At 36.9% G+C, this 26,883-nt stretch overlaps 1 protein-coding gene across 5 annotated transcripts; it reads right to left on the bottom strand.

Moving 5' to 3' along the window:
• Nucleotides 1-1,992: 1,992 nt before the first annotated feature.
• LOC132611205 (exocyst complex component SEC10b-like) lies at nt 1,993-26,512 on the bottom strand. 5 transcript variants are annotated; one of them, XM_060325612.1, is made up of 25 exons: nt 26,357-26,512; nt 23,159-23,254; nt 22,522-22,779; nt 22,353-22,427; nt 22,014-22,115; nt 20,807-20,857; nt 20,579-20,684; nt 19,305-19,424; nt 17,973-18,064; nt 17,508-17,673; nt 17,348-17,424; nt 16,901-16,999; nt 16,709-16,799; nt 10,713-10,798; nt 9,899-10,072; nt 8,767-8,820; nt 8,331-8,459; nt 8,124-8,216; nt 7,868-8,014; nt 7,581-7,678; nt 7,205-7,289; nt 6,194-6,252; nt 2,949-3,047; nt 2,779-2,862; nt 1,993-2,485 (listed from the first exon to the last, which is right to left on the bottom strand). In XM_060325612.1, the coding sequence occupies exons 2-25, from the start codon at nt 23,252-23,254 to the stop codon at nt 2,407-2,409; spliced, it is 2,520 nt and encodes an 839-aa protein (XP_060181595.1). In that variant the 5' UTR covers nt 26,357-26,512; the 3' UTR covers nt 1,993-2,406. The 5 variants fall into 5 exon arrangements, with proteins under 5 accessions (XP_060181595.1, XP_060181597.1, XP_060181594.1 ...); XM_060325614.1 differs by having other exon boundaries at nt 23,159-23,259; nt 26,357-26,506; XM_060325611.1 differs by having other exon boundaries at nt 23,159-23,259; nt 26,353-26,505.
• Between the last annotated feature and the right edge of the window lie 371 nt (nt 26,513-26,883).

The raw sequence follows: 26,883 nt of genomic DNA, 5'->3' as shown, positions 1-26,883 counted from the left end.
CAGGGTAAATGAAATTACAGAAAGGGAGTGATGGGATTTACAAACCATATCCAATCAAACTAGTAGTTGCTTAGATTATCCTGTTTTTGTTTCACTGGACGCCGGCCTTGATTTTGGCAATGTCGGTAGTAGTACTGGGGAGGTGTGGTGGAAGAAGAGAGGGAGGGGAGGGGTAAAACTGGATTAGGTTAATGAGATGGCATGCCATGTAGTATTTATTTTATTAAAATATTAATGTCATGTGATCTTCATTTTGATCAACTTTTATGGTGGAGGGATATATTTGTGCCCAAAATATAATGGTAGGGTATATTTGAACTCAAAGTATAACAAGGGGTATATTTGACCCTTTTCTGATAGTACAGGGATATATTTGGCCCTTTTCCGACAATACAGGGATATATTTGGCCCTTTTCCGTTTATTTTATGTTATCCGTAGGAAACACAATACAAAAAGGAAGTTTTGAAGTGGAGTATGTCTTTTCCAAAAAATAAAATAAAATCCTGGAGTATGTGCATAAACGAGCCGGACTACCTAACAATGAAATTACAGGGTTCAAACGACTGATTTTTACAATAAAGAATATTAATTATGTAATGCATGCAACCACATCTAGAAGGCTGAAAATGACCATTAAAAAACAAGACAATTAGCATAACAAACCCCCATTCTTTTGTGCACGCAGCTTGTTCACATGTATAAACAATTATTTTGGTTTGACCTCCTCCTATAGATTTTATAAAATATCTATAACTAACAATCTTAGGACCTTATTAGGAATATTTTGAATGGATTTCCGGTATGTTTATAATGAAATTTAGATCTAACTACTTCAAATTGTTTTTATAAAATCAGATTAAATATTTTTCTTACTCAAGCAGCGTCTAGTCAAAATCAAGTTTGGAAAGTTTTAACATTTTTTCGCATAATTTTGGCTGGTCTTATAATACAGCAAACCTCTTTATAAAAGTTACTTGCTATAACAACATTTCAAAATATTTTTCTTATTCAAGGAGCGTCTAATGAAAATCAAGTTTGGAAAGTTTTCACATCTTTTCACATAATTTTGGCTGGTCTTATGATATAGTCACACCTCTTTATAAAAGTCAATTGCTATAACAACATTTCACTGCAACGACTAAATTTATTTTGAGTAGACTTTTTAAGTTATATTTTATCTTTCTATTACAACTTTTTGCTTATAACATCAATATCCATCGATATAACAATACACTTTTTGGAGAATTACCCCTCTATAACAACCTTACTCAAATATTTGTTGGTTTTACTACCCCACTTCCATTTCTAGTAAAGTACTTTCATATACAAAAAATAAAGACACTAGTATGATTCTAATATATAGGGGTCATATATCATGTAAAGATTTTGTGACCGTTATTTGAACTTGAGTAGTATTGTTACTGTCAATATAAATTTATTTTCATATATCTCCGTAAATCATTTTTTTCTTTGGTGCTCTTAATACCCGTGAGTCCCATTAATTTATGAAAAGATTCAGCGCTCTGTTATCCACTGCTTGTCAAGGACATAAAATTTTCTGCATAAATTCATTTTTGTTATAAACAGCTTGTAGATATTGTCCGCTTTGGCGCACCTCACGGCTTTAAAACGCGTCTACAAGTAAAGGCTTCAGGCCCTGCTTATAAGCACGCACACAATCCCGTGTGCGAGCGATGTGGGAACTTCAAGTTCACAACACACCCTCCCATCGCGAGCATCGTGCTGGTAACGTGTTATAAACAGCTTGTAGATATTGTCCGCTTTGGCGCACCTCACGGCTTTAAAACGCGTCTACAAGTAAAGGCTTCAGGCCCTGCTTATAAGCACGCACACAATCCCGTGTGCGAGCGATGTGGGAACTTCAAGTTCACAACAATTTTAACATTTTTATCTTCCTTTAGGAAGATCAGTAGAGATTTAACCACAAGTTAATAGGCTAGACTCCGGTGTGGAACATGCATATCCGTAAATTTCTGCACATGGTAAAGAAGATACCTTTACTGCAACTTCAAGTATGTAGTATAGGAAGGACAGTATCTATAACAGTAAAACTGGTACATTTCTCTCATCTACTTTTAACAATACAACAACTGCACACCTAACATATAAACACACTTGTCACAATTAGCAAAAGTTTACGCATGTTCAATATCTAGTTTCAAGACATACACCAGCAGATCGTGAAGAAAACAATAAATGATGATTCCACAGAAGGGGCTGCATATGAACAACTTCCAAGGATGAATTACTCTGAACTAGCAATGTTTCTCTATCTTCGAGCTCAGATAAAAGACGACAAGTATGAGAGGTGGAAAAGCCCTCACAATACAACTGCATAGCTTTATCCAGCTCACCACTATTGTAAAAGCTCATCGACTTTGGTTCTAACTAGAGCTAGGCCATAAGGAGCTAAGTCTCGCCGCAAGTTTTGCACTCTTGTAATCCTCCCGAAGCTGAATGAACCTGAGTTCACAGACAACAGAATATTCATCACATCCAAGAACAGAAGCATTCAAAAATATCAAGTCCTTATACAATTCTGAAAGCCTTTACAGATTGACAATGAACTCATAAATGGACCCACTAAGATTGATATCATCAGATCTTTCTAGCATCTTACTGCTGATATAACAGAATTCCCTTGGTTGAAACACATGATACACATGGGGGTAAAACTATCTAATTTTATGAGAAAATCTACAGGAAAACAGTCTGTTTATTCACAGTACACAAGAGTACTTCAACATAATAATTACCTCTGTGCATCTTTCCTAATGCTCGGGCTTCCCTCAAAGAGTGTGGAAAGACTTTCAGGAGCAACAATAAACACATTTGCCATGCTGGAAAAAAGATGATAAACCGAGAAATTAGGATGATGTCATATTTTGTGGAAGGCATGCAATTTTTCATAAAACTACCAACTTACATGCCCAGCTGTTCAAATTTCTCATCAACAGAAGGGGCATTGAAACTACGAACAAACTCCCCATACTCTGTTATATCACGCTTCAAACGCAATCCTCCACTACAATAGACAAGAGGAAAATTATGTAATATACAAGTAAGCACGAACACATGTGTCTACTTGCCATGATTCCTATTTCAGAAAGAGACAAACAACAGGTAAGAAACATCAGGAGTGACTGATCAAATCATAAAACAATGAGGCAAATTCAGTTTCTATAGAATTGCGCATTAAAGAGTGTGTGATAGTCATTTTAGATAACTGAGTGTACAGGGGCTTTACTTTGCCTTGTTAAAAAAAAAAAAAAAAAAAGTTCAGCACCCAGCAAACAAGGATCAATCCGAGTAAAGGATCCGCTTGGATTAGGGCCTACCTTACAACTTACTCTACCCTTCTCCACTTAAACATCAGACTTGGTTTACTAGTCATGATTTGAACTCGTGATATACGCCTATCATACTTCCACGTTGTACTACCTTCATCCCTGAACCAAAGCCCTGGAAGCTAGTACTTGTTTCCCTGTAATCTTGATATACATAGTTTCAATGGTACCAAATAATGATATAAAACTCATGCTTAATCAAACCCCATGCATGCAAGACCTCCCTTTTTTCTTTTCTTTACATTCCTTAGTGAAGAAACTGCACAAGCCTTTGACTAACAGATATTTTGATATTTGAGTTTGACATACATAATTTACTTCCAATTTTCCCATTTCTCCAGTCAGACTTCAGAATTTTTGTCATATATCCAGAGTTTCAACCACTTAACATCATTCAGATTGTAGAACCTAGTAGACTAGCCGCCTCAAAGATTCTGGTGGAAACTGTTTTTATCAGAATATGTGACCGAAACAGTTGGACAAAGGGTTTCAGAATATAGATGTGTGCCACAGAAGAGACCAGATATAAGCATCTGCTCCACACACATAGAATGTAAAATATAAGACTTGGCTATAAGAAAACTGACTTGCAACATAAAGATCTTTTATTTATCCATCTCAGGTGCATGAACTGTAGATAGTTTTTTACTTTCATTTTAGGGAACTCCCAGTGAAAATATGGAGAAGTCTAATTGTCTTCAAAATACAGTACATCTCTCCAGGACGGCTTAGCAAACTTATCTCCACATCCCATAGTATAGGGTTGTGGAAAGCCATAATGAATTGTCAAAACAGTTTACAAATTTATTAGATTTCAAGTGGTAAAGGTGACAGTCAGATTTGGTTTGATATCTGGTTGTAATGCAAAATCTGTCACTAAGTGTAGCTGGTGCCAAAATCGGATAGAGAAGGAGTGATGTGGGTGGGGTGACGGTCGACATAAAGAGTCAAACAATGTAAATCTCTAATTACTAAATTTGTTCAGATGCATTCACCTAGGCGCGTGCTACATCCGCTTACCTGGGCGTAGTGTTAAATGAACAGGGATTTCCGTCGCATTGCACCGGGTGAGAAAGAGCACCTAAACAGAGCAGAATGTGGACATGGTTCACGTAACCAACTCAACTAATTTATGGTTGAAGTATAGCTGATTAATCCAATTGTTGGTGGTGATAAGACCCTTAAGAAGGTACCTTCTCCCAGTCAATATTCACTCTCAGGAAAACACTAGAGTTGCAGAAGCCGCGCAGGCAGGTGCGCACACACACACCAAAAAATAAATTAGGAGGGGAGGGTAGAGGGCGGGGCCCATCATCCATCGAATTCCGAACCGTACGCCATTGGCCCTCGGGGATTTCTCAATAAATTAACAGCAATTAGGAAAAGAAAAGGAGGAAAGTTCATCAACCAGTTCAGTATCCGCTTAAGGATAATGCAAATTTCGTTTTTGGAAATAGTACAACTCCAAACACATTAAATTCTGAAAAGAGGATTGCATACCTCTAAGCTCTACAGTTTAAGTTGGAGCATGGAGGTATGTGGAATGGGTATATCACGTTTGTCATCCACTTAGGTACAGAGAGAATAATACGATGTAAAAATTTAGATAATTATTTAGTAAAAAGATATATTAACATTAACAAGGAGAATTAAGTTTTTTTTTTTTTTTTTTTTTTTTATTTTAGTTTTGAAATCAGTACAAAATGAAAATAGAATACTCAATCTCGAAATGGCATGAAGTAATGTCCTTTATGGAAAATCATTTGATACAAACTGAATTCATATGACGCCTATTAAAGCGAGTTGGGTGATTAACTCATTAGGACTTGTACACGAAGATGAGACAATCAATGTCATTAGTAACTATGCTCCACAAAAAGGATTAGATGCGGAAGCAAAAACTAAAGTTTGAGAAGATATAAACATCTCGATCCAAAGGATTCCAAGTGACCAATAGATTATTACTGGGGGAGATCTAAATGGTCATGTGTATAGAGAGATAGTGACGGTTTCGACATAGTATATGGTTCCAAATGAAGAAGGAAAGGATAATCTAGATTTCGCCTTAACTTAGGATTTAGTTGTAGCTAATATATATATTTTAAAAAGACGGAATCTCACTTGTTGACGACCTTGATTGCTTGCAAGTCATCTAGGATGCTTTTAATCATGTCAGAGATTTATATGCCAGTAAAATGTATATAGAAATAGAATAAGTACTTTATATTTCTAATTATATTTTTATCTTGTATAATATCGGACTAAGATGAGCTTAACTTGAGCAACATGATCAGTGAGGGTTTATGTAGCTGACTCCAAATTGCATTTGAGACGTAGTTGTAGAAGTTTGTTGCTGTCCTTGTTAATGAATGAGGGTGCCTTTCAAAATGTTTTGCTTTCTCAACCCAAGAATGATCCTTGAAGCATCAATAGACAAGTTGATGTCATAATGAAAACAAAAGGAGGTGGTGGTAATCTCGTGTCTGGCCCTTAATCTTATTAGCAAAAGTATCACAGTTATTGAACTTCATGAAACTAGATTCCCATCTGGTTTACAATCTATCAAAAAGAGACTTTACTTTTCTTAATTTTCTATAATGTTGGAATGACACAAACATCAGAAGTTTCTCTTTTGGCTCTATGCAATAGAAATATTTGCTGGCCGATGGGTTTCCAAACTCGCTGATACAAATGACAGTATAAGAATTAGAACTCTAGGCAGGGAATTATTCCTATCATGGATCCTACAACTCACTATAACTTTCGAGACTCCAGTTTTACAACTTAAACAAGCAGCAATAACAGCATTAAATAAAGGAAGTACCTTGCATTGAAGGTGAATTTTTGCCAATGATTAAGCAAGCCTTTGTGTAAACGATTCCCCTATTAAAAGAAAAAAAATACACCATAGTGTTACCAGAAGTTTTGATTATGAGAATAATAACTACAAACTGAAAAAATTGCAGATAATGTAATCAACTGAATTGATGAATGCAACACAACACATTGTGGACAGAGCTGAAAAACGGCTGTAGACGGCCTAAATATTAACATGTTCACGATAGTCCAAAAACAACACCATGGTGGCACAGAGTAACTCTCTCCTTCTGTTTTAAAATGCATGTTTAGCGGCTCAATCCACTTGAAGCTTCCATTTGTTAGGAATTTAGAGTTACAGGCTATGGCATGTTAAACGCCATCTTAATAGATTCAGGTAAATAACACGAATAACAATAACAACAACTATTACAAACAAGTTGGCTCAGTCAGAACAAGTTGGGTCGGCTATATGAACCTTCACTTACCATGTTACCTCATTTAAACTCATCTCATGCCAATATTTTCCAAATACAAATAAAAAGTTATAGAATTTGTTTATATTTCCTAAACGTATAAATATCTTAAAGGCTAAACCACTCCTAGAGAGCATAGGACCTAAAGTAAAGGGGTTAACATGTCTAAAATATATTCTCAATCAATTAACAGGTATCGCCTAAATAGATCTTTTTCTTCCATTGAACCCATATTTCACTAAGTTTGCGAGGATCCACAGATTGTAGGTCCTCCAAGACAACTCCCTTCCATCTTATTTTAGGCCTACATGCCCTCTTTTAACACCTTCGCCCACCGTGGTCCATGTAAATAAGACCAACAAAAAAAGAATAAAACCCAAAATTTTAAAAAATTAAGCAGTAGGGCCAAGGATCACCTAGCGTAACTTGCAGAATAAGATGGACCAATATATCAGGAAAATAACTTAACACAGAGGACATTGCCAGCATTATGGAGTCAGACTAGGATATAAGAGTATGCAGAAACTAGAACAGGAATATACCAATTCAGTCAGGAAGGCTTGTTTGTTAAGCCCTTCCAGTGCTGTGAATGCCGATTCAAGCACCCTTGAAAGGTAAGCGACAACTCTGGCAAAGGGAGAAGCCATAAGAATACAGGAAATATCCTTCAGAAATAACAAAAATTTCAGAAGTCTTAAGATGTGCTACGAGGAAGAGAGACAAGAAAATATATGAAAGGCCAATACTAAGCATCAGAAATTTAGTACTTTAACACATTCTTGATGTACTGAGAATGGCGTGTTTTGATTTTTTGAAAGCCAATAAAATAATAGGCAGCTTAATATCCTTTCAGAGATCATCTTATTACTATAACTTTTCTATTCTAATGGCATAAGTAAAGCTTGAATTAGTTCAGACTTTGAACAAGCTTGCGTTGGCCGATGGTCAGGGGCAATTCCGTCATCGGGTGATCGATAATCTGTGGCTTTTTGTTCAGTTGACAGTACGCGTTCCACCTGAGAACAGTCAAAGAAAGTATAACCTGATATCAAACTTAAACTTTGATCTGAAAGGAAACAGAATAGAATCGGGGAAATTTCAAAAAGATTGGTAGACGTGACCATTGTGATTGTACTAACGAGGTCAAGTCCCACATATAAAGCCCAGCACAACCCTACAACAAGATTAAATGTCACAAATCAGACCTCTGCCATAACAGTTTCAATGCATTGCTGAAGCCCCTTATAAGCAGCACCCTCTGCACTTGACATAGCTGTAGCCATTTCTTCACAGGAAGCAGCATGCGCACCATCCACAGGTAGTAAAAGCCGAGATATAGAGTTTGCAAAATACTGAAGAAAAGGAGTTCATGTGAACACAAAAAGTACAACACAAGATTGTGTTATATCTCTAATCAAAAACAAAGATTTTCACTAGTCCACTAGCATCAAACCAACATACTTGCTGCACAATAGCCACACTGCTCCCACAGCGTTGCACAGAAACCATGAAAGATCTGAAACTACTTTCACCAGCAGCAGCTGCTGCTTCTGCCTAAATACCAAAAATGATATGCTTAAATCAGCTAATCTGTGAATGTATAATAATCTACAATGAAAATTTACGTAAACCCCAAACCGTAGTAGACATCAATGCCAAAGTAATTACCGCGGAAGCGGCTGCAGCAGCAACCCTTCGACTAACACTAGTCCCAAGCACAAATCTTTCCCTTAAAGCAGCAGCCTCAGTGAGACTGTCTCTGGCTCTTTCAAGACCTTCAGTTATGTATATACTCACCTGCAAAAGATGGAATAAGGCAGGTAACTACCACGTAAAAATAAAAATGACAGAGAACAATGGCAAAACTTTCCTCCCTCATTGAATATGTTACATTACCAATGCAAGGTAGTTCTATAGAGAATGATCCATGCAAAAATTCCAATCTCCGAGAAGCGGAAGAAATAAAAGGATATCTATGTACAATGAAATTACACTCAACTTCCCGAAAAAGTCATATTTAATTACATACTCCAAATGCCAGATGAAGGTAATGTAAATACTTCCAGCAGAAACAAACTTTGAACTAGAAAGATAATGAACTTACTTGGTCCAGAAGGCATGTAAAAACAGCTCTTACATTAGCAGCAATTGCAGCAGGCTGTACAAACAAATTTACAAGCAATTAGTTCAATTCTGTAGCTCTGAAATGAACCAGTTTAGATCAATATCAAAGTCTGAGGACAAGGATCACGCCAGTCTACAGGAAACAGACAGCATAACACTTGATTATTTATTCCTCATAAAAAACATCGTCTTCACATTGCCTTTTGCATATTGAGAACATGACAGCTTGAAAAGGACATTAAAAATGCGCATAAACTTTCTAATTTTTTATGTCGCATAAACTGTCTGAATAGGCTGACGACAAAGGGACAAAAAATAAATATGAAACATATTAGTCTTTTTCTTTTTTGAGAAGGTAAAATCTGTATTGGAAAAAGAAAAGAAAAACAGCACAGAAGAAGTGCCGTTGACCATGTACAGATAAAGCATACTAGTCCTCTTTAGAACTGTTCGCTAATTAATTGACTTCATTCTAACAAAACGCAGAGCTATGTGCACATAAAAATCAACAAAGTTAACAGTAATACAGATAAAGCTAGCAGGAAAATCCTTTCAACATCACAGTCTGGCGAAATATAGAACAAATATGATTCTAACCAAATACACAGATAAGCCATACTGAAATCCTCGCAACAAATAAGAGCTCAAAACAAAATAGAAACAACTAAATTCTGTCCGTGATTCAGTTTTTCTACAAAGAACAAAACAAATAAAATTACATTTTATCCAAGTATCAGGTATCTTTTCCCACTTCTACAGCAATTTTCTCTAAAAAGCAACATGGGTGAGGAAGAAAAGCCCCTCTCTCTCTCTCTCTCTCTCGATAAAATGAAACAACCACCACTCTCTGACCACACCCCCCCCCCCCCCCCCCCCACCCCCAAAATCACTGTCAAGATTCATTAGACAATCAGTCAAACAGAAAAAGCCACATGTGAATTCTGTAGCATTCGCTTAAGCATTCATGCTCAGTGCAATATATATTTTCTTGGATCTTCCACCTAAGCTAATTAAATCAAGAAGCTGCGCCCAACACCCTCAGAGGTATATGCATCCCAAGAAAGAGTAAGTTGTAGCTCCCTGCAACACCCTGAAACATATGTCACATATACCTGTGATGAGAACAAAGTGCATCTAGATACTGCTTCTTCATTCCAACGGACAAACTCTGTCACCACAGTAACAGAAATTTGCTGGTGAGAGGATGCCATTGAAGCGCCTTTTGAGCGGCCAATTGTCCCAGATGGCTCAGAGGATTGCTGGACTTCAGCGCGAAGCTCCTCCATCTGCAAAGTGTAACCAAAGTATGTTCAACATAATGATAAGTTATTGGTTGAAAGCTTCATAAACACCGAGTTCAGCAGCTTGTTGCAAGTTCATGACACTAATAATGATCTTTTTCTGCTAGCATTGTACCTCCAGAAGTTCAAGATTGCTTAATGGTTTTCAGAAGAACGTAAGTGAGTCGGCTATGTACAGTACTTTATACAAATTGATTAGGTTAGAATCCACCCAAAGTCATCCGACAGCAGCTTATTTGGGCTCTGCAAGGAAATAATTCCAAGCTTCCCACAACCAGCTAACACATCAAATTGCCAGTCCATAAATCTTTTCCCTTTCTCTTTATAGTGCTTCGATCTCCAGTTTATTTTAATATATCCTCATAACCAATAAAATACTGGAAAGAAACAACATACTCAATGTGAACCCACAAGTAGGGTCTGGGGAGGGTGGGGTGTACGCAAACCTTACCCCTAACAGACATGTTATATCAGGAGTAATTTACCTCGGGTGTACAAGTGTCTTGTTAAATTTTTCTTCTACAAGTTAGAGGATGAAAGAAAAAGCAAAAAGGAAAGAGACAATTAGACGGAGATATGTCCTAAATTTGAGATGATAGACCACTAAGAAACAGACCGTACCAACCTTAGCTTTGTAAAGTTGTCTAAGAGAGGCCTGCTCGTACTCAATGTATATGTCTTTGTGGGGTAGAAACAGAGATTCTGTTAAACCTGTAACCAAAAGAAAAACGACATGAGAATGCAATGGACAAACACCAAAGACACCATCAAGTATAACAGAAACAAAGGAAACAGCACCTGATTCTATTGAGACTATATTTAAACAGTATCAATTTTTTATTTTTATTTTTTTGAACAGGTAACAACTTTGTATTATAGACCAGTACTTAGGTAGTACTGAAAATCCCTTTACCAAAGAAAAAAGAAAACTAAGAAGCTAAGAAAGTAAAATCCTAACATGACTCAAGAACTTCTAAGATTGATTCTGCATTTACAGAGGGATTCTTTGTACACCAAAAACAAAATAGCAACATACAGTCTTGCTTGATCTTCTGTAGAGTTCTACTTCTATCCTCAAAACATCTGGAGTTCCTTTCTTTCCAGATTGTCCACCATATGCATGCTGGAATGATCCTCCAATAGCTTCTATTCCTGGTCCCAATCCCAGCCTCCTCCCAGCTAGAAAGAGTGTCAACAATCTTGCTAGGCATTGTCCAAGATATGCCTCTGAGATTGATAAAAATCTTCCATAGCTGATCAGTAATTCTACAATGTAAAAACAGATGCCCTACTGTCTCAGCTGCTTCCCCACATAAGCAACAATTTGAAACTAATATAATCCTTCTCTTTCTCAGGTTTTCATGTGTCAAAACAGCTTCTTTGGCTAGCAACCATGTAAAGCATGCAACCTTAAGAGGTATCTTAACTTTCCAGATTTGTCTCCATGGCCAGTTAGAGTTTTGTGGCTCAGTCATGTTCATGATCTTATAGCCTGGACTCACTTTGTAGTGCCCTTGTTATGCCCAGTCCACCACAAACAGTCCACCCCATCCTTCAGCCCTTGGAAAGACTCTAAATGTTTATAAAGCTCAACTAGTCTAGGTATTTCCCAGTCATTCAACATTCTTCGTAAGATCAACTCCCAGCCTTGAGGTGACCACATTTCAGCCACTGTTTTGTTCTGATGTTGTGCCAGAGCAAACATATCAGGGAATAACTCCAAACTTCTGTTTCCCAACCACATATCCTTCCAAAAAATTGTTTTGTTGCCATTATATACTCTGATAACAGAGTGGCTCTTTAAAAAAGGCTACCATGCTCTGATCGATCTCCAGACAGTTACACCATATGGTTTATTTACCTCCTTAGTAGCCCAAAAATCCAACCCTCCATACTTCAATTTGATCACTTTTCCCCATAAAGATTGTGAGTCTTGAGCATACCTCCACAGCCACTTCAATTTTAAAGCCTTACTTTGATTCTTCAAATTTTTGATACCAAGACCACCTTGTTTTTTTACTACTGATCAGAACTTTCCACTTAACCAAATGATAACTTTTCTTTTCCTTGTTTCCTTGCCATCTGAGCTTGTCCAGTCTTTGGACTACACTTGAGGGGATAGGAAATAAGGATAACATATATGTTGGAAGGGCATCAAGAACTGCATTGATCAGAGTGAGCCTGCCTTCCAAAGACAAATATTGTGCTTTCCATCTAGACAACTTCTTCTCACACTTTTCCAAAACTACATCCCAAATGTTCTTTGACCTTGATTTAGCACCCAATGGCATCCCAAGATAGACAGTGGGTAAAGAACATACTTCACCTCGCAAGATTGTGACCAGAAGCTCTATATTAGGGACTGAATTGATGGGATATATATGGCTTTTCCTCCAGTTGATGTGAAGTCCTGAGATGCCTTCAAAAAGTACCAGAATTACTCTCAAATATTTTAGTTGTTCCTCATTTGCATCACAAAAAATCAGAGTGTCATCCGCATATTGGAGATGAGTCACCTCCAAACTCCTCTCATTGTTTGTGGAAACCTCAAAACCTGTGATCCATCCATTTACTTTTGCTGTCTTGATCATGTTGTTTAAACCCTCCATAGCTAGAATGAATAGAAACGGGGATAGGGGATCCCCTTGCCTAATTCCTCTTTGAGCATCAAAGAAGCCTTCAGGGGCTCCATTAATTAGGACAGAGAATTTCACAGTAGATATACAGAACCTGATCCATCTGATCCAGTTTTCCCCAAAACCCATTTGCCTGAGGATTCTAAGTAGAAACTCCCAGTTAACATGATCATATGCTTTCTCAATATCCAACTTACACAAAATGCCAGGCTTATTGTGAAATTCTTGAATCTACTGCTTCATTAGCAATCAATACAGCATCCATGATTTCTCTTCCTCTGATGAAAGCCATCTGTTGAGAATCTATAAGCTTATCCACCACCCCTTTTAACCTCTCAGTGAATACCTTAGACAAAAGCTTATAGAAACTACCTATCAAGCTTATAGGTCTGAAATCTTTCAGTTCCTTTGCGCCTGTCTTCTTGGGAATTAATGCAATATAAGTAGCATTGAAGCTCTTCTCAAACATGTCTTGGTCATGAAAATTGTGAAAAGCCTCCATGATGCCTTGTTTCATGATTTCCCAACATTTGATAAAGAATCCCATGGTGTATCCATCAGGGCCAGGAGCTTTATCAGAAGCACACTTTTTCAAGCAATTATACACTTCTTGTTCCTCAAATCTGGCTTGTAAATTGTTCTTTTCTGATTCTGTTATTGAGGGACAGTTTATCAGATTCCCAGCAGGCCTCCAGTTCTCTGTCTCAGTGTAGAGCTTCTTGTAATATAGTATGATCTCCTCCTTAACTCTTTCAGGCTCCACAATGGTTTCCCCTTGCACTTCCAGATGGTCAATAAAATTGTTTCTCTTATGAGCATTGGCTGAATTGTGAAAGAACTTTGTATTGTTGTCCCCTTCTTTCAACCATAGGGTCCTGGATCTTTGTCTCCATGCAATTTCCTCATTTTTGAGAAGTTCCTCATACTCCATAACTATTGCTGCCTTCCTGATTGATTCTTCTTCTGTCAATGCTCTGCTATCCAGTAATGAGAACAACCTTGCCATTTGACTTAGCAATTTAGAGCAAAAAGTGTTGCAGTGCAATTATGATTGATTTACCAATCAAATCTTTCTGTGCCTTTATGGAATGACAGGATAACAAGAAAGGTTGGGTTCTAGATTTGATATTTACATCCAGATATTCTCCGTAGTAGTTAGTTCTATTTTAATTTAAGATAACTAAGTCAGCAAATAGAATAATTAGCATTCAAAGTAAGAATATCAAAGCTTAATTTAGAATACTAGAAATGACTAGTTCTAAAGTAAGATATTCTCCAACATTGGAAATAAGCATATCATGGTTGACACCAATAAAGGCGAAAGAGGTTCACCTTTTATTTATCCAATCACCAAATCATTTATATATCTTCTTCTCTTATTTCCTAATATGATATCAATCCTCTATGATCTAGGTAGAGATCCAAGTATCTTCAGTCTACCGAGCAAGTCAGCTGACTAAAATTTTCCTACTATTTTACGTTGTTGTTAAAGGCTAGCCTAAAGCGCGCTTAAGCCCTGAAGCCAGGTGAATCCCAAATTGTGTGCTTTGCCTTGCTTAATTGGCACTTTAGTATAGGCGTCAAGGTGCTAAGGTATGTGCACCTTCACCGACAGCGGTCTGTATTTAAGGGCACAACATCATATATATAGTTTAACTATAGTTTTTCCATTCTTTGTCCAAATAACTAATTTTTGTGTTTATAGTTACATTTCTATTTCTGTTTTTTCTTCATTTGCATTTTTTCTAAGTTAGCTTATGGCTTGATTGCGCTTAAAGCTCCAATACGCTTTGACCCTTTTTTGCCCTTTTCGCTTTTGAAGAATTTGCTCTTTTAATTTTGGTACTGCTACCACACTAGTGGCACCACTCTTAATTTCGGTGAACATGTCAGCCCACCATGCTCTTTTTCCCCGACCCTTCTGGAAGTACGTGCTTTTTCTTTGATGATCATTTTGGTAATACCATGTCTCTTTCTGATAAGTGTTCTGCCGGGGACCCGCCTCTTTCCAAACCATAGTTATGTCATAAACTTTTAACAAGATTCCTACCTAAGTTGCACGGACTCGGGTGTGGGTATCTGATACGGGTGCAGATCTAAAGGTCGGATTCTTCATCACATAAACTTTAGGATTCAGGGGGGTATGGATTCGAGTGCGGATGTGGCTGCTGGGATACGGCCAATAAATGCATATTACGACATACTAAATAAAGTATACATCTCAATAATTAAAGCTATTGAACTAGAATGAACGAAATTTAATTCTTTACAAAACACCTAATATTTTATTCATAAAATATCTTGGTGTAATAGCAAAACATTCTTGTACTTTACATAACTATATATATTTATATGTGACACAAACCCAAAAATCAAACCGATACCCAATCAATCTATACTTCTCGGTCGTTGATGCAATCAAAGCATCAGAAGTAAGTTGACCAAATCCGGTGAGGATCCCCCACCCACACCCATGTCGTGTGGACACGGGTGCGGCAAGTATTTTGAAGAGTCCGAGCAAATAGATTCCAACAACTAAACCTTATCCACAAAGTATACAATAATCATGACTTCTCCAGCAACTTCCCAGAAAGGTCTTGGGTAGATGTATTGTCGATTATGTACTTTATATTTTCATAATAAGCAAACTTGGTTTTTCCACTTTGAGTTTAAAGGGAAATGTTAGGATGTTAGAATTAGAATAACAGAAGTGTCAAGTTCTTACGATACTCCTGCATTAGTCGAATATCATCTGTGTATTAGCATGTGGTTGACACCTATAAAAGGTGTTTTGTTTATTTACCAAAACATCAATTCATCAATTTTTTTTTAAATTTTTTTTTGATAAAGGTTAGGGTAAACATCAATTCATCAATATATCTTCTCTCTTATCTTTTTTTTTTCCAACTATCAATAGCTAGTTAACAGATTACATTTGGAAAGAAAGGAGAAAATATAGGAAGAACGAAAGTGGGATTGTCCCAGACTTCTGTTTCTGTCATCAACCTGACATATATAACTTTGGGTGGTAGTTCCTTCGACAATCTGTAAACTACCAAGTTTCACTAACCCTGTTCTACCCTCTTTTATTTTTTTGATTGTCTACCTTCTTTTTTCCCCCATTCAATAGTTGCACATAGTCTTCTTTCTTTTGCTTCTACCTCCCGTTCAATTAATTGATCACCTTTATGCCAGAAGGAAACATCAAAAGAAAGGACTTCTGTGTCATCTTTCTTCACAGCCTAGTAGATCAAACTGATTAGCTGCTTATTCTTCTGCCATCTTTAAACTGTTTCTCTGCAATCTTCAGTATTTTTTCAATCCCTCTTGACAAGAAAAATGAAAGGCGGAATTGAGGTAAATCTTATTTTTCATATCCATTAGCAATACCTGCTTGTGTAGCGCTTTATAGATTCATTACAGCCCTAATTTCTGCATTATTATTATTATTATCATTCTAGCATTATCTGCTCTTCAATTTTATTACTACTGTTGTTTCTTTTACATTAGTTTCTTTATTACTTTTGCTGTCAATACTTTTCCTTTCTTCAATATTTTCATCATAGTTTTTTTTTTTTTTTTTTTTTTTTTTTTAAGCTCTTGTATATTCAAAAACCTGTTTTTGAGAACGCTTTTTCTTGAGCCAAGAGTCTATCGTAAATAGCTTCTCGACCCCGCAAAGGTAGGGGTCAGGTCTGCGGACACCCCAGACCCCACTTGTGGGATCACATTAGGTTTGTTGTTGTTGTAGATCTTAGTTAATAAAGCGATTTCAGAGTCAAGACACTTATAATATTTGTTGGGGCATGTACATGTCTCCATAAAAATGCATCCTGAAAATATTATTTTGGAGCAATTTTTGGTCCAAATGAAAAGCAGTTATATGCAGATATTTGTATTCTACACTAGGAGGTTCCATAACATTTATACAATCAGAAGTTTAAACAGATATTTGCAATGACGAGATGATGGAAATCATTTCTACCTTCAACATCCAAGTCGCCACACCCAACACCGCGTAAGTCTCTAGCAAGCTCCTGTGTCTTTTCATATGCCACGGCTAGCAATCTGAGATACTGAATGCACAAAAATGAACACCGAAAGGATCAATTAGTGGCTCAGTTTTTCCATTCATGGCTAGTACCAATAGAAGAAAATTCCTTGTCATGTTACTCACTAGTATAAGACCTCCTTCTTCCATGGGAGGTGGACTAACAAGAGACGGTTTCAGTAAGAGTTTCTCGAGAAGCTTTGGAACACGATCCTCCAAAACACGCTGAACAACCATCACGGATTAGTCACTATATCACAATTCACAATACAGTTCTTGCAATGACGCATTCGGCAAACATTTTACTTGAACGGCAACACCAGAATCAATAGAGAATAGCAGATGACTTGGAGGAAGCTCAAAACATTAATAGGCATCAATGTTCAGAAACATCAGTGAATATTCATCAGAAAGTGGTATGTTAGTCATATAACAAGACAAAACTTAGCAAAATTACACTGCCCATATTCTGAGCTAGCTTGTTTTTTTACTGACATGCACCATCACACCAGAAGAAGATAATTCAAGAACTAAAATTCCTCAAGCACAATGTCAGTAGTAATCCAACAATACCTGAACCAGTATTGACATTACATCATTTGGGGAAGGAAAAACGGCTGCTATTGTGGCTGCTTCTTTCCGCACAGTCTCTGAAATTAAATCCAAGGTGTCAAGAGGCATGCATTAAAAAAAGAACCACTTTTCAATTCAGATCAATTTCAGTATTGATAACCTGTAATCTCTTTAAAAATTGAAGAAAGACCACGCGCAACATTGCTAGGGCTGGGTTGTGCACCCTGATCTCCAAGAACCAATTCAGCATCTGCATTCATGACCTCCACATCGAACATTGGACACAATCCCACATAGTGTTGCATAGCACTAGTACCCCTGTTAAACTGATTTCCACAATTAATACGTCAAAAGCAGAAAAATTTCTGAACGTATATAATCTAGAATCTGATACTGAATTCTAAGTACACAGTGGAAATTCAGTGGCATTCAAAAGGGAAGCAACGAACAGGATCAAGAATGAAAAATTTAATAACCACTCTCAAAAAGCTCCAAGTTTTTCATTCACTTTATTTTTTCTAGATCATAATCAGCTGCACCTTATCCCGCTTTTTCATAGAACTTTACATATGGAGATTTGACCTGAGGAACAAAACTATAGTTCTACATAATTTACTTGGTTTACCTGTGACAAAATTTTAGCACATTCCCGCATTGTAGACAGCTCGCGTTTCTGTGAAGCCGCATCAAATCGAGACAGTAATCTGTTCTCCAACTCTACAGTCCCCAAATAAGAAGAAAACTTAATATGTCTTCTAACAAGAAAGCAAACTCTATTAATTGTAGGTAAGAAGGCAAGGAAGAAAGTTATTTAGAAGTTACACGCGGGCCACAGCTACCTCATGAAATTCTTTCGTTCTTTTTATTTCTTTTTACACATGGTAAACCTGACTCCTTCCCTCACAAACCCCCTCTAGCTTTCCTACTTCTTTTCCTTCATGACTCGAACCCCAACCCCTCAAAGTTGGAGGTGGAGAATCCTTTCCACTAGGCTACCCCTACCTTATCCTCATAAAATTCGAACTTGCGGCTCAACAACTTCTCCCTCTCTTCAAGATACACCCTCCATCCCTAGTTATGATATACATTTCAGGTTTTGGGAGGTTCTAATATATTTCACTCTTCAACAAATTCTAATGCTTTATACAACTAATCATGGGGTTCAAGAATTCAAATTTCCTTTTGCAACAACCTGCAAAAATGTTATTCGAATTGACTTCTTAAGACCTTAATGATATCACATAAAATTGGACCATGAGATATGATCTCTAGTAATTTACCCGTGGGAGTATGCCACAGCCAAACTAAGATACTAAAACTGGAACTATGTATGAGTATAGCTACTCAGATTAGGTTAGTGAGCTAGTGGCATTGGCATACCTAACTGGAGCTTTCACAAGTTGCCGCACCAAACAACCCTTGCCAACATCAAAACAAACTATAAAACACTTTTCTTAGAAAAAGACTAGAGTAACTCGGACAGTATTTGCCAATTAAGCTCACAGGGGCCATGCGCCAAGCCCCAAGCGAACCAAGTCCAGCATTTAGGTGGAGAGGGTAGAGGGGCGGGCCCATTATCCCAGAAATTCTGGTGCTGTGAATTTCGATTGGCCCTAGACAGGTTTCTCAGTGATTAAAAAAAAAACCACTTGGGACAGTAAAAAGTATTGAACCATATAGTCAGTAAGTGCTTGTCTCAAGAAATATTGAAAAAGTTGTCGATACGTTTTGAAGCTTCATATCTGATGTTTCTAGTGATAGATTTACTTCCTTTCTCTACTTATTCAACAGTATGGAGTTAAATCAGATACCCTGTTTCTTTACCAAAATGCTTCCTGCACTCATTAAGGAGAACAGCAATTGAAGGATTTGAGTTCCTTAAACGTCTCTCTTACAGCTCTAACAAAATACAAAAAGTAGAAGTGGTAGATGGAGAAATAAGTTGCTCATTATGTACCATTGCAGTATTCTTGGAGGTTGGCAACAGCAACTTCCAGTCCTCTACTCGCAGTTGCATTACCGACAGCTGATGAGACAGTCATGGTTTGTCTTCCAATATCTTCCTCAGCAAATGATCCTAAAAAAGTATGTATGTGGAAAGACATGTAACTCTTCATAAAAATTCAGGAAAATGAAGAAAAGAAGAATATTATTGAATGTAACTGCAGCTAGCAACCACTCTATTGTCAGAGTCTTTTATACCAAGAAAGAAATCAGTATCAAGTCCATTTATCTAAAGAGGAATATCACGTAAGTGAAGGATAAGATAAACCTCAAATAGAAAAGAACATTGTGTAAAGTGCATGCATCAGTATAATTAAGATATTAAAAACCTAGGTTTAAAGTAATACGAGCAATAATGAAAATGTTCAGTGATTAACACAATTTGGTCACTGACCTGGACCTGCAAAATCCAACTCCTACATCATAGCATTCTCAGATGCCCCTCCCAGCCCTCAAAAAAGAAAAACAACAACATACCCAGTGTAATCCCACAAGTGGGTCTGAGGAGGGTAGTATGTACACAGACCTTACCCCTATCTTGTGGAGGTAGAGAGGCTGTTTCCGATTAAAAAGGGAAACAAGCAGCAGGATATTCGCGTCATCTATTCTACTATGTCATTTATCATACGTATGATATATCCCTCGGTAATGGAAACATCTATAGAATCCGAGCCATTACACATTTTATGGCCCCGGCCAAAATGGTTTGATGTTCTCCTCCATGAATATGAGATTAAATTACAGAGATACAGATTTTATGACATGAAAACCTCAGGAGAAACAGTGTGTTAGCTTTGCTTAGTCAAGGAAAAACAATATCTAAATCCAAGGTCTACACAGGAAAGCGAGGACTCAGGTCCAGGCTACTCTAGGCATTGCTGGGGAAAAAAGGAATTAAAGAAAAAAGGGAACTGAACACGAAACAAAGAGGACGAAGACAAGATAGAGAATAGAGAGATTGCATTCAGGACACGGCTATAAAACTCCAAATCTAAAGCCTACTGTATAAACTGTAAATTAAAATTACAAATAAAAGCCAAATGACACGCTGACATAAAGGCTTAAATCTAAGAAGCAGCTAATTTCCTTACTTTAAACATTGGCTACTAGGTCATAAACATAAGGGGTGAAGACAATTAACAGCTCAAACAATCATGAAAAACGAAATTTAGGTGAAGCAAGTGATGTTTACAACATGAGAATATCGAGGAAGCATATGGATCTTACTTAATTTTTGAGCAATCGAAGCAGCTTCAGCGACACGACTATCATCAGAAAATAAAGGAGAAAGCTCCATCAGGTCTCCGGGACTGCCATTGAACTCCATCAAGTACTATCAAATGAAAGCAACTAATACTGTCAGTTCTCAGATGAGGATAGAAACTGCTTTACAGCATGCAGTAAGTTGGTCAAAAGTTTTTTTGATAACCGAGAAGTTAGTCATGAAAAGTTTACCTTTATGAGTTCTATCGTCTGACTAGCAACTTCTCTCTGAGCATCTGCACTCTGAACACAAGAAGAGATTCAGTGTATTCTGAACATAGTAACAGCATTCGGTGATGACATAGTCTCAAACAGCTTGGAAAAGAGATCAACATGAAGGAAATTATGGAGTTAAGAAAAAGATTCTCTTTCTTTCTATTCATAAAAGTAGGCATTTTATTATTAGTAGAAGAAAATCAACCTAAAAGTGGACGCATATTTCCTGGCATAAGAGTGGCCAAATTGCTAGAAGAAATAAGGATGTTTCCATTTCATCAAAAAAAAAAAAGAAATAGGGATGTTTCCTGGCACCAACAATGCACCTGACTCATTGAAATGGAAACATAGTGAAGATGGGGCTTTCACTGTTAGCAGGGCTTACAAAATGGAAAGCAACCAGCAAAACAACAGGCGCAAAAGCTTGTGGAGAAAGGTTTGGAGAAACTTAGCACCAACCAAAGTAAAATGCTTTACATGGTTAGTTGCTAGGAGGGCTTGCTTGACACATGAAGTTCTGAAGAAAAAAGGAATGACTGTAGTATCTTGGTGTTCATTATGTGGGAAAACAGAAGAGACCAACAACCATTTATTTTTGCATTGCAGCTTCACAACACAAATTTGGGCCATCTTTCTTAGTCTCACAGAAACAAAGTGGACCATGCCTGAACATACTGCAGATCTGCTAAGTTGTTGGATTAGAAGAGGGGGAAGTAAGAGTCGGAAGGCATGGTGGAGGATAATCCCACACTGCATATGGTGGACAGTGTGGAAAGAAAGGAATAGTAGAAATTTTGAAGATAGGTCCAATTCCATTCAGAAGGTTAAGTGGAATTGTATTGTATCTTTTTATTTTTGGTGTAAAGAAAAACATATAGAGGAAACAGAACAGTTGGTAGAATTATTAGGATCTCTGTAAGTATTTCTCTCTTTGTTTTTCTTTTAAAGGTCCCCAGCATCTCCATAATGCTGAAGAATACCAATTACCATTTTCCAAAAAAAAAAAAAAAAGGGGGACGCATATTTTTCTGAATGAAAAACCAAGTTGCACTTGACCATAAAGGAACACTATCATTTAACCAATTTACACCCTATAAACATCGCACAAAATTAACCTAAATTAAGTATCAAAACAAGTGTTTACAAGACTTCCAAAAACAAATAAGGTATTATGCAGCTATACCTGTAGATGGTCTCCTATTTTGGCAGCCGTTTGACCCACACTGGATATACGCAAATCCAACCGTGCAAAGCTATCAAACAAGCCGTCCACACCTTTTTCCAGCTGCACATTGCAATGTTCAACAAAGTTAAGCTTGAGGTCTTTATCTAGGTAAAAAGCAGCTCAAGTAGCATGAAGGATATTGAAAATCTCTCAAAGTATACAGCAAAGAAAGAGACAACAAACGAAATAAGTGGATCAATCATTTTTTCCCAAAGCAATTTTCCAGAAAAATATTTCCCTTAACTGAACTATAGCTTCATCTTATAATGACCACAATACTGAATTCAATACACTAACCTCAGAAAGTGTCTTCCGGTGCTCTGAATCTTGGACAGCGACTTCCTTTTTAAGATCACTAAGGTTCCCATCAATCTTTGATCAAATATGAGGGCATCAGAATAGAAGTCTTCAGAAACAGTATTACCTCACTGAATACACATATACCTGTTTTCCTTCTTTACTATACCTGTTTTCTGAGATCAACCAGTTGTTTACAAGAATTCTTAAATAAGGATAATAAAGCATCAACTTCAGGGAATTGGGGACTTGACAGTCCTTGTGCTGACTTTCCCGCATCTGGTGGTGTTCGCAAGTTCCCATTTGGTAGGGCATCACTTCCAACACCATTTCCATGCCCCTCCGCGGAGTCTGATTCTTCTTCTTGATAAGAAGGTAATATCTCATTCACCAAGTTACCAAACAAGCCATCAAAGGAGAACGCCCCCTGCATTTAGTAAGTAAAGCACATTGCTGTCAGTTATCTACCAAATTTTTAAGGGTCGTTGGGTATGCGGGATAAGGTAGGATATCCTAGGATTAAGTTTGGTATTATTTTTATACTCTGTTTGGTACAAGGTATAAATTTATCCTAAGATAATTTTATACCTTGTACCAAACATAGTATAAAATGAAGTCCAACACTAATCCTGGGATATCCTACCTTATCCCATCAAAGTTGGAATTTTTTTTAATCCCACCTTCCAGATGGGATAAATTAATCCCAGGATTATAATACCAGGATAATTTAGTCCGCGTACCAAACGACCCCTTAAAGCTTAAGCTGGCATAATCTTCATCACATTAAATGATATCAGAGGCATCACCTTAAAATCATCTATGTCAAGAACAAGCGGATCAGGGTCAGCAGATGCGGATCTTGAAAACCTGTCAGCCTTCATCCCATCTCTAGTTTCTCTCATCTATTCTAAGTTAAAAGAAAGTGGAACCAGAAATTATCTCCATCATCTTTGCTAAATAACCGAATTATAATCATTTTACAAGCAGGGAAACTAAGTCAAAAAGTAGCATAAATTTTCACAAGAACTGTGATCAGTCCTCATTGGTTCATTGACAACAGCTATATGACAGACAACTAAGGAAGAAAATGGTAGCAAAAACAAAAAAGTGAGTTTTAAAATTGTAAGTTATGTAAGAAAAAAACTAAAGCCACAAGACTCTCAGCAATTTTATACAAAATTCAAAATTTAGATGAGATATAAGTGTGTACTGGCCATTTACAGTAACTACTGGATCTGTTCTAAACTAACCTTACAAGGGACATTTTTTTAATCGAGTAAAATCTAATTTCATTAATAATAGCAAAAAACTCCTGTATGCGAGAGGCATATCAGGAAAGTAGAGAATATATAGGAAGATATGATTCTCTATCAAAGACATCCAATCTTCTATAGAAATGGGAACTTCATGGCTTCACCAAAAGGACAATAAAAACATGAGGTTATTCCTCAAATGTACAATATCAAGCTCTTTCCCTACAAAAACTCTCTTATTTCTCTCCCTTCATATTGTCTACGTGAGTGCTAATGAAACAACATCCCATGTCTGGCATCATCTTTTCCATCCTCTAAAGGCACAACTGCATAGTGCATCCTTCATAGTACCCGGCATGGTCCATTGTATCCTGAATCATCTTAAGATCTCCCACCACAACTGTGGTGTTACCTGACAATGCAGTAAGATGATCCACATCCTCTTCCAAGTGTTTACACATGAAGCACAAACAAAAACATGTAATCCTCCTCTTTCTCAAGTTTTCGGCCGTCAGCATCACAACTCTAACTCTCAACCAAGCAAGAAAATACACCTTTTCTTGGAACCCTACAGATTCAAACTGATAGCTGAAGGAAACTCGATTTCTCTCTAGCTAGAAATGTACAGGGATAACTCTTTACTGAGCAGGGACATATATTTGTTCTTACATCACTTTCATCTAAATTCTGACTTTTCATTTAAAACAACCAATGGTTTCTGTTCTACTTTATAGCATTTTGTTCTACCTTATAGCACTCATCCTGCTATTACCGATATCTATGCTACATGCCTTCTAGAAAAGCATCTAACTATCTATATGCCTATTTCTAAATAGGTTCATAGAAATTCTAAGATGATTTACAAAAAAAGACTTGATGCAGCCCTTGTCGCAAATGGGATAGTATGCCCACAACTGCCAGAATCATACTTCTAGGTCAACCAAATTCACGTGCTGGGACCAAACCAAAATCACAGCATTAAATGTCAGTGACACTTAGTACTATCACAAAAATTAAAAAGGGAGATGGAAAGTTGAAATGGCATATGACCATGTAATTGATACTTCCTATAAAGTTGCAAGATCCATCAGGCTTTTGTCAGAGATGGTCTGATCGGAATAAGCTTGTATCAATCCATCAAACTAATTAAAATGGCACATCTAAATTTATTTATTTTTAGTATTTTTATAAGGTAAAGTATACCTAAATGTTTATTTTGTTGCTATTGGCTTTGCGGCAAGGAGACTCTTTTCTCGTGTAGCTTCGAAAGGTTCTTTTAGTTGCTCTTGGCTTCGAAACAATACCCTTTATATTGTTTTTATAAGATAAGTTTTACTAAAAGGAACCAATATGGTGCAAAATCACAAAAATCGACAATTACCACAACAAAGCAACTACAATACTCCTATCTCCGGTAGAAAATCCGTATGTTGTTCCATATTTTCCATAACATGTCTTTTACACCAGCAATACAAATTTAATAAGAATTTATTCTTGATCCTGGATTCATGCTGCCTTTTCCCTTCAAAGCAAATCATGTTTCTTTCCAACTATACTGTTCAGAAACATAGGAATTTTTCTCCATGCTATCTTTTGTCTTTTTGCCATTGTTTGGTGTTGCCATCATGCCATGTCTCCAACAAACGCTTCACACTGAAGGCCACCCACTGACATCATATATGTTTAGGAAGAGCTCTCAGCAAAAACTTGCCACTTTGCGATGAATTAAATGATCAACTATTTGTGCCTCATCTTCACACATGTGGCATGTATTACATAGAATAATTACTCTCTTAATACAAGTTCTCCTAAGTTAAGCAAGCTTCCTTTGTTGCAATCCAACCAAAACAAGCTACTCTAACGGGTGCTTTTGATTTCCATATTGCTTTCCATGGTCGAACTTATTATAAAGCCCTTTTTTTAACCAGACTATAACATATGTTGACTGAAAATGCCATCATTGCTCGCTGCTTAGATTAATGAGTCTTTCTTGTTGTTCTCCAATCTAATTGTATCCAATAATTGCATCAATGAAGCAAATTCATATACTTTCCATTGAGAAAATTCATATACAAAGTTACACGGATATGCAACCCGTAACATCAAGATGTTCATATTAGAACAAAATTAGAGAACCAACTTGTTTACTCCTATTTCAAGCAGGCATTCAGTCTAGAACAAATAGATGAAACTCAGTTGAAAAAATAAATCAAGAGAACATCTTTAAAGATACACACCCTCCGCCCCAATTTAAGTGTCTTACTTTCCTTTTGATCTGTCCTTAAAAGAGTCCCTCTTTCGACATTTAGTAAGTTGACAATTCAAACGTCCTACGTGGAAAATTTAAAACCACAAGATCCAAAGCACATTTCAGTACATTACACACATCTTTAATTTAGGACCACAAGATTCAAAAGTCTATTTTTATTCCTAAAACTTTGTGCCCAGTGAAACGAATACACTTAAATTGTAATTATACATTTGCTAACGACTCTGATGTGAAAACAGACAAAACAAACTAAAAGTTTCACATTCAATTACAGAATATTTAACAGTAAAAAAGGAAATGTAATTCGAAAAAAAAAAGGAGCTGATCGGTAATAATGTCAAGTTAAACGTGCAAGGGAGCTACTTTTATTTGATTTCATTCATAGACCCAATATTTGAAAAAATATGCAAGTTTTAATAATCAAATGCATAGCAACCGAATTGAAAGAAGTATAAGTAGATTGAGTAGCGAAACTAACTGGCCTTTTTATCTGAATGATAATGCTTCGAGAATTGCTGAAAGAAGATCTCAACGGAAGTAACAATGAACTTTTCTTTATTTGTTTGTATTTATATTTTGTCCATTATATTGTAGACCCAGAACCTCAGAAAAGTCATGACAATGGAAGGATTTTACTTGGATCCAGTCATTTTGATGGGCCGGGTTCGCCTCACTGCACGGCTACCTTCAAATGGGCTGGTCTTTAATTGAGCAATTTCCACGATTGTTCTTACTGGGGGGGGGGGGGGGGGGGGGGTGGTCTTTAACTTTTTGTCCTCAAATTGCTGCTTTTTAATTTTTGTCCTTCGGCTAAAAAAAGTTATCAAAATATCCTGATATTCTGGGTTCGAACCCCAGCTGAGTAAAAAAAAAAAAAAAATCGCAGGACAAAGTTTCATAGCAATACATCGCTATTCGGGGTAAAGTTATGCCTTAAGGCATACAATTCGCAGAATTGCCCTTCTTTTGGGGTGGTCTTTAAATTTTGCCCCTCATATTTGAAATCTTT

The sequence above is a fragment of the Lycium barbarum genome, chromosome 9 (assembly GCF_019175385.1).
Source record: "Lycium barbarum isolate Lr01 chromosome 9, ASM1917538v2, whole genome shotgun sequence".
Classification (NCBI taxonomy): Eukaryota; Viridiplantae; Streptophyta; class Magnoliopsida; order Solanales; family Solanaceae; genus Lycium; species Lycium barbarum.
The sequence above is the reverse complement of the archived record's forward strand: the minus strand, read 5'-3'. Positions and strand labels throughout refer to the sequence as shown.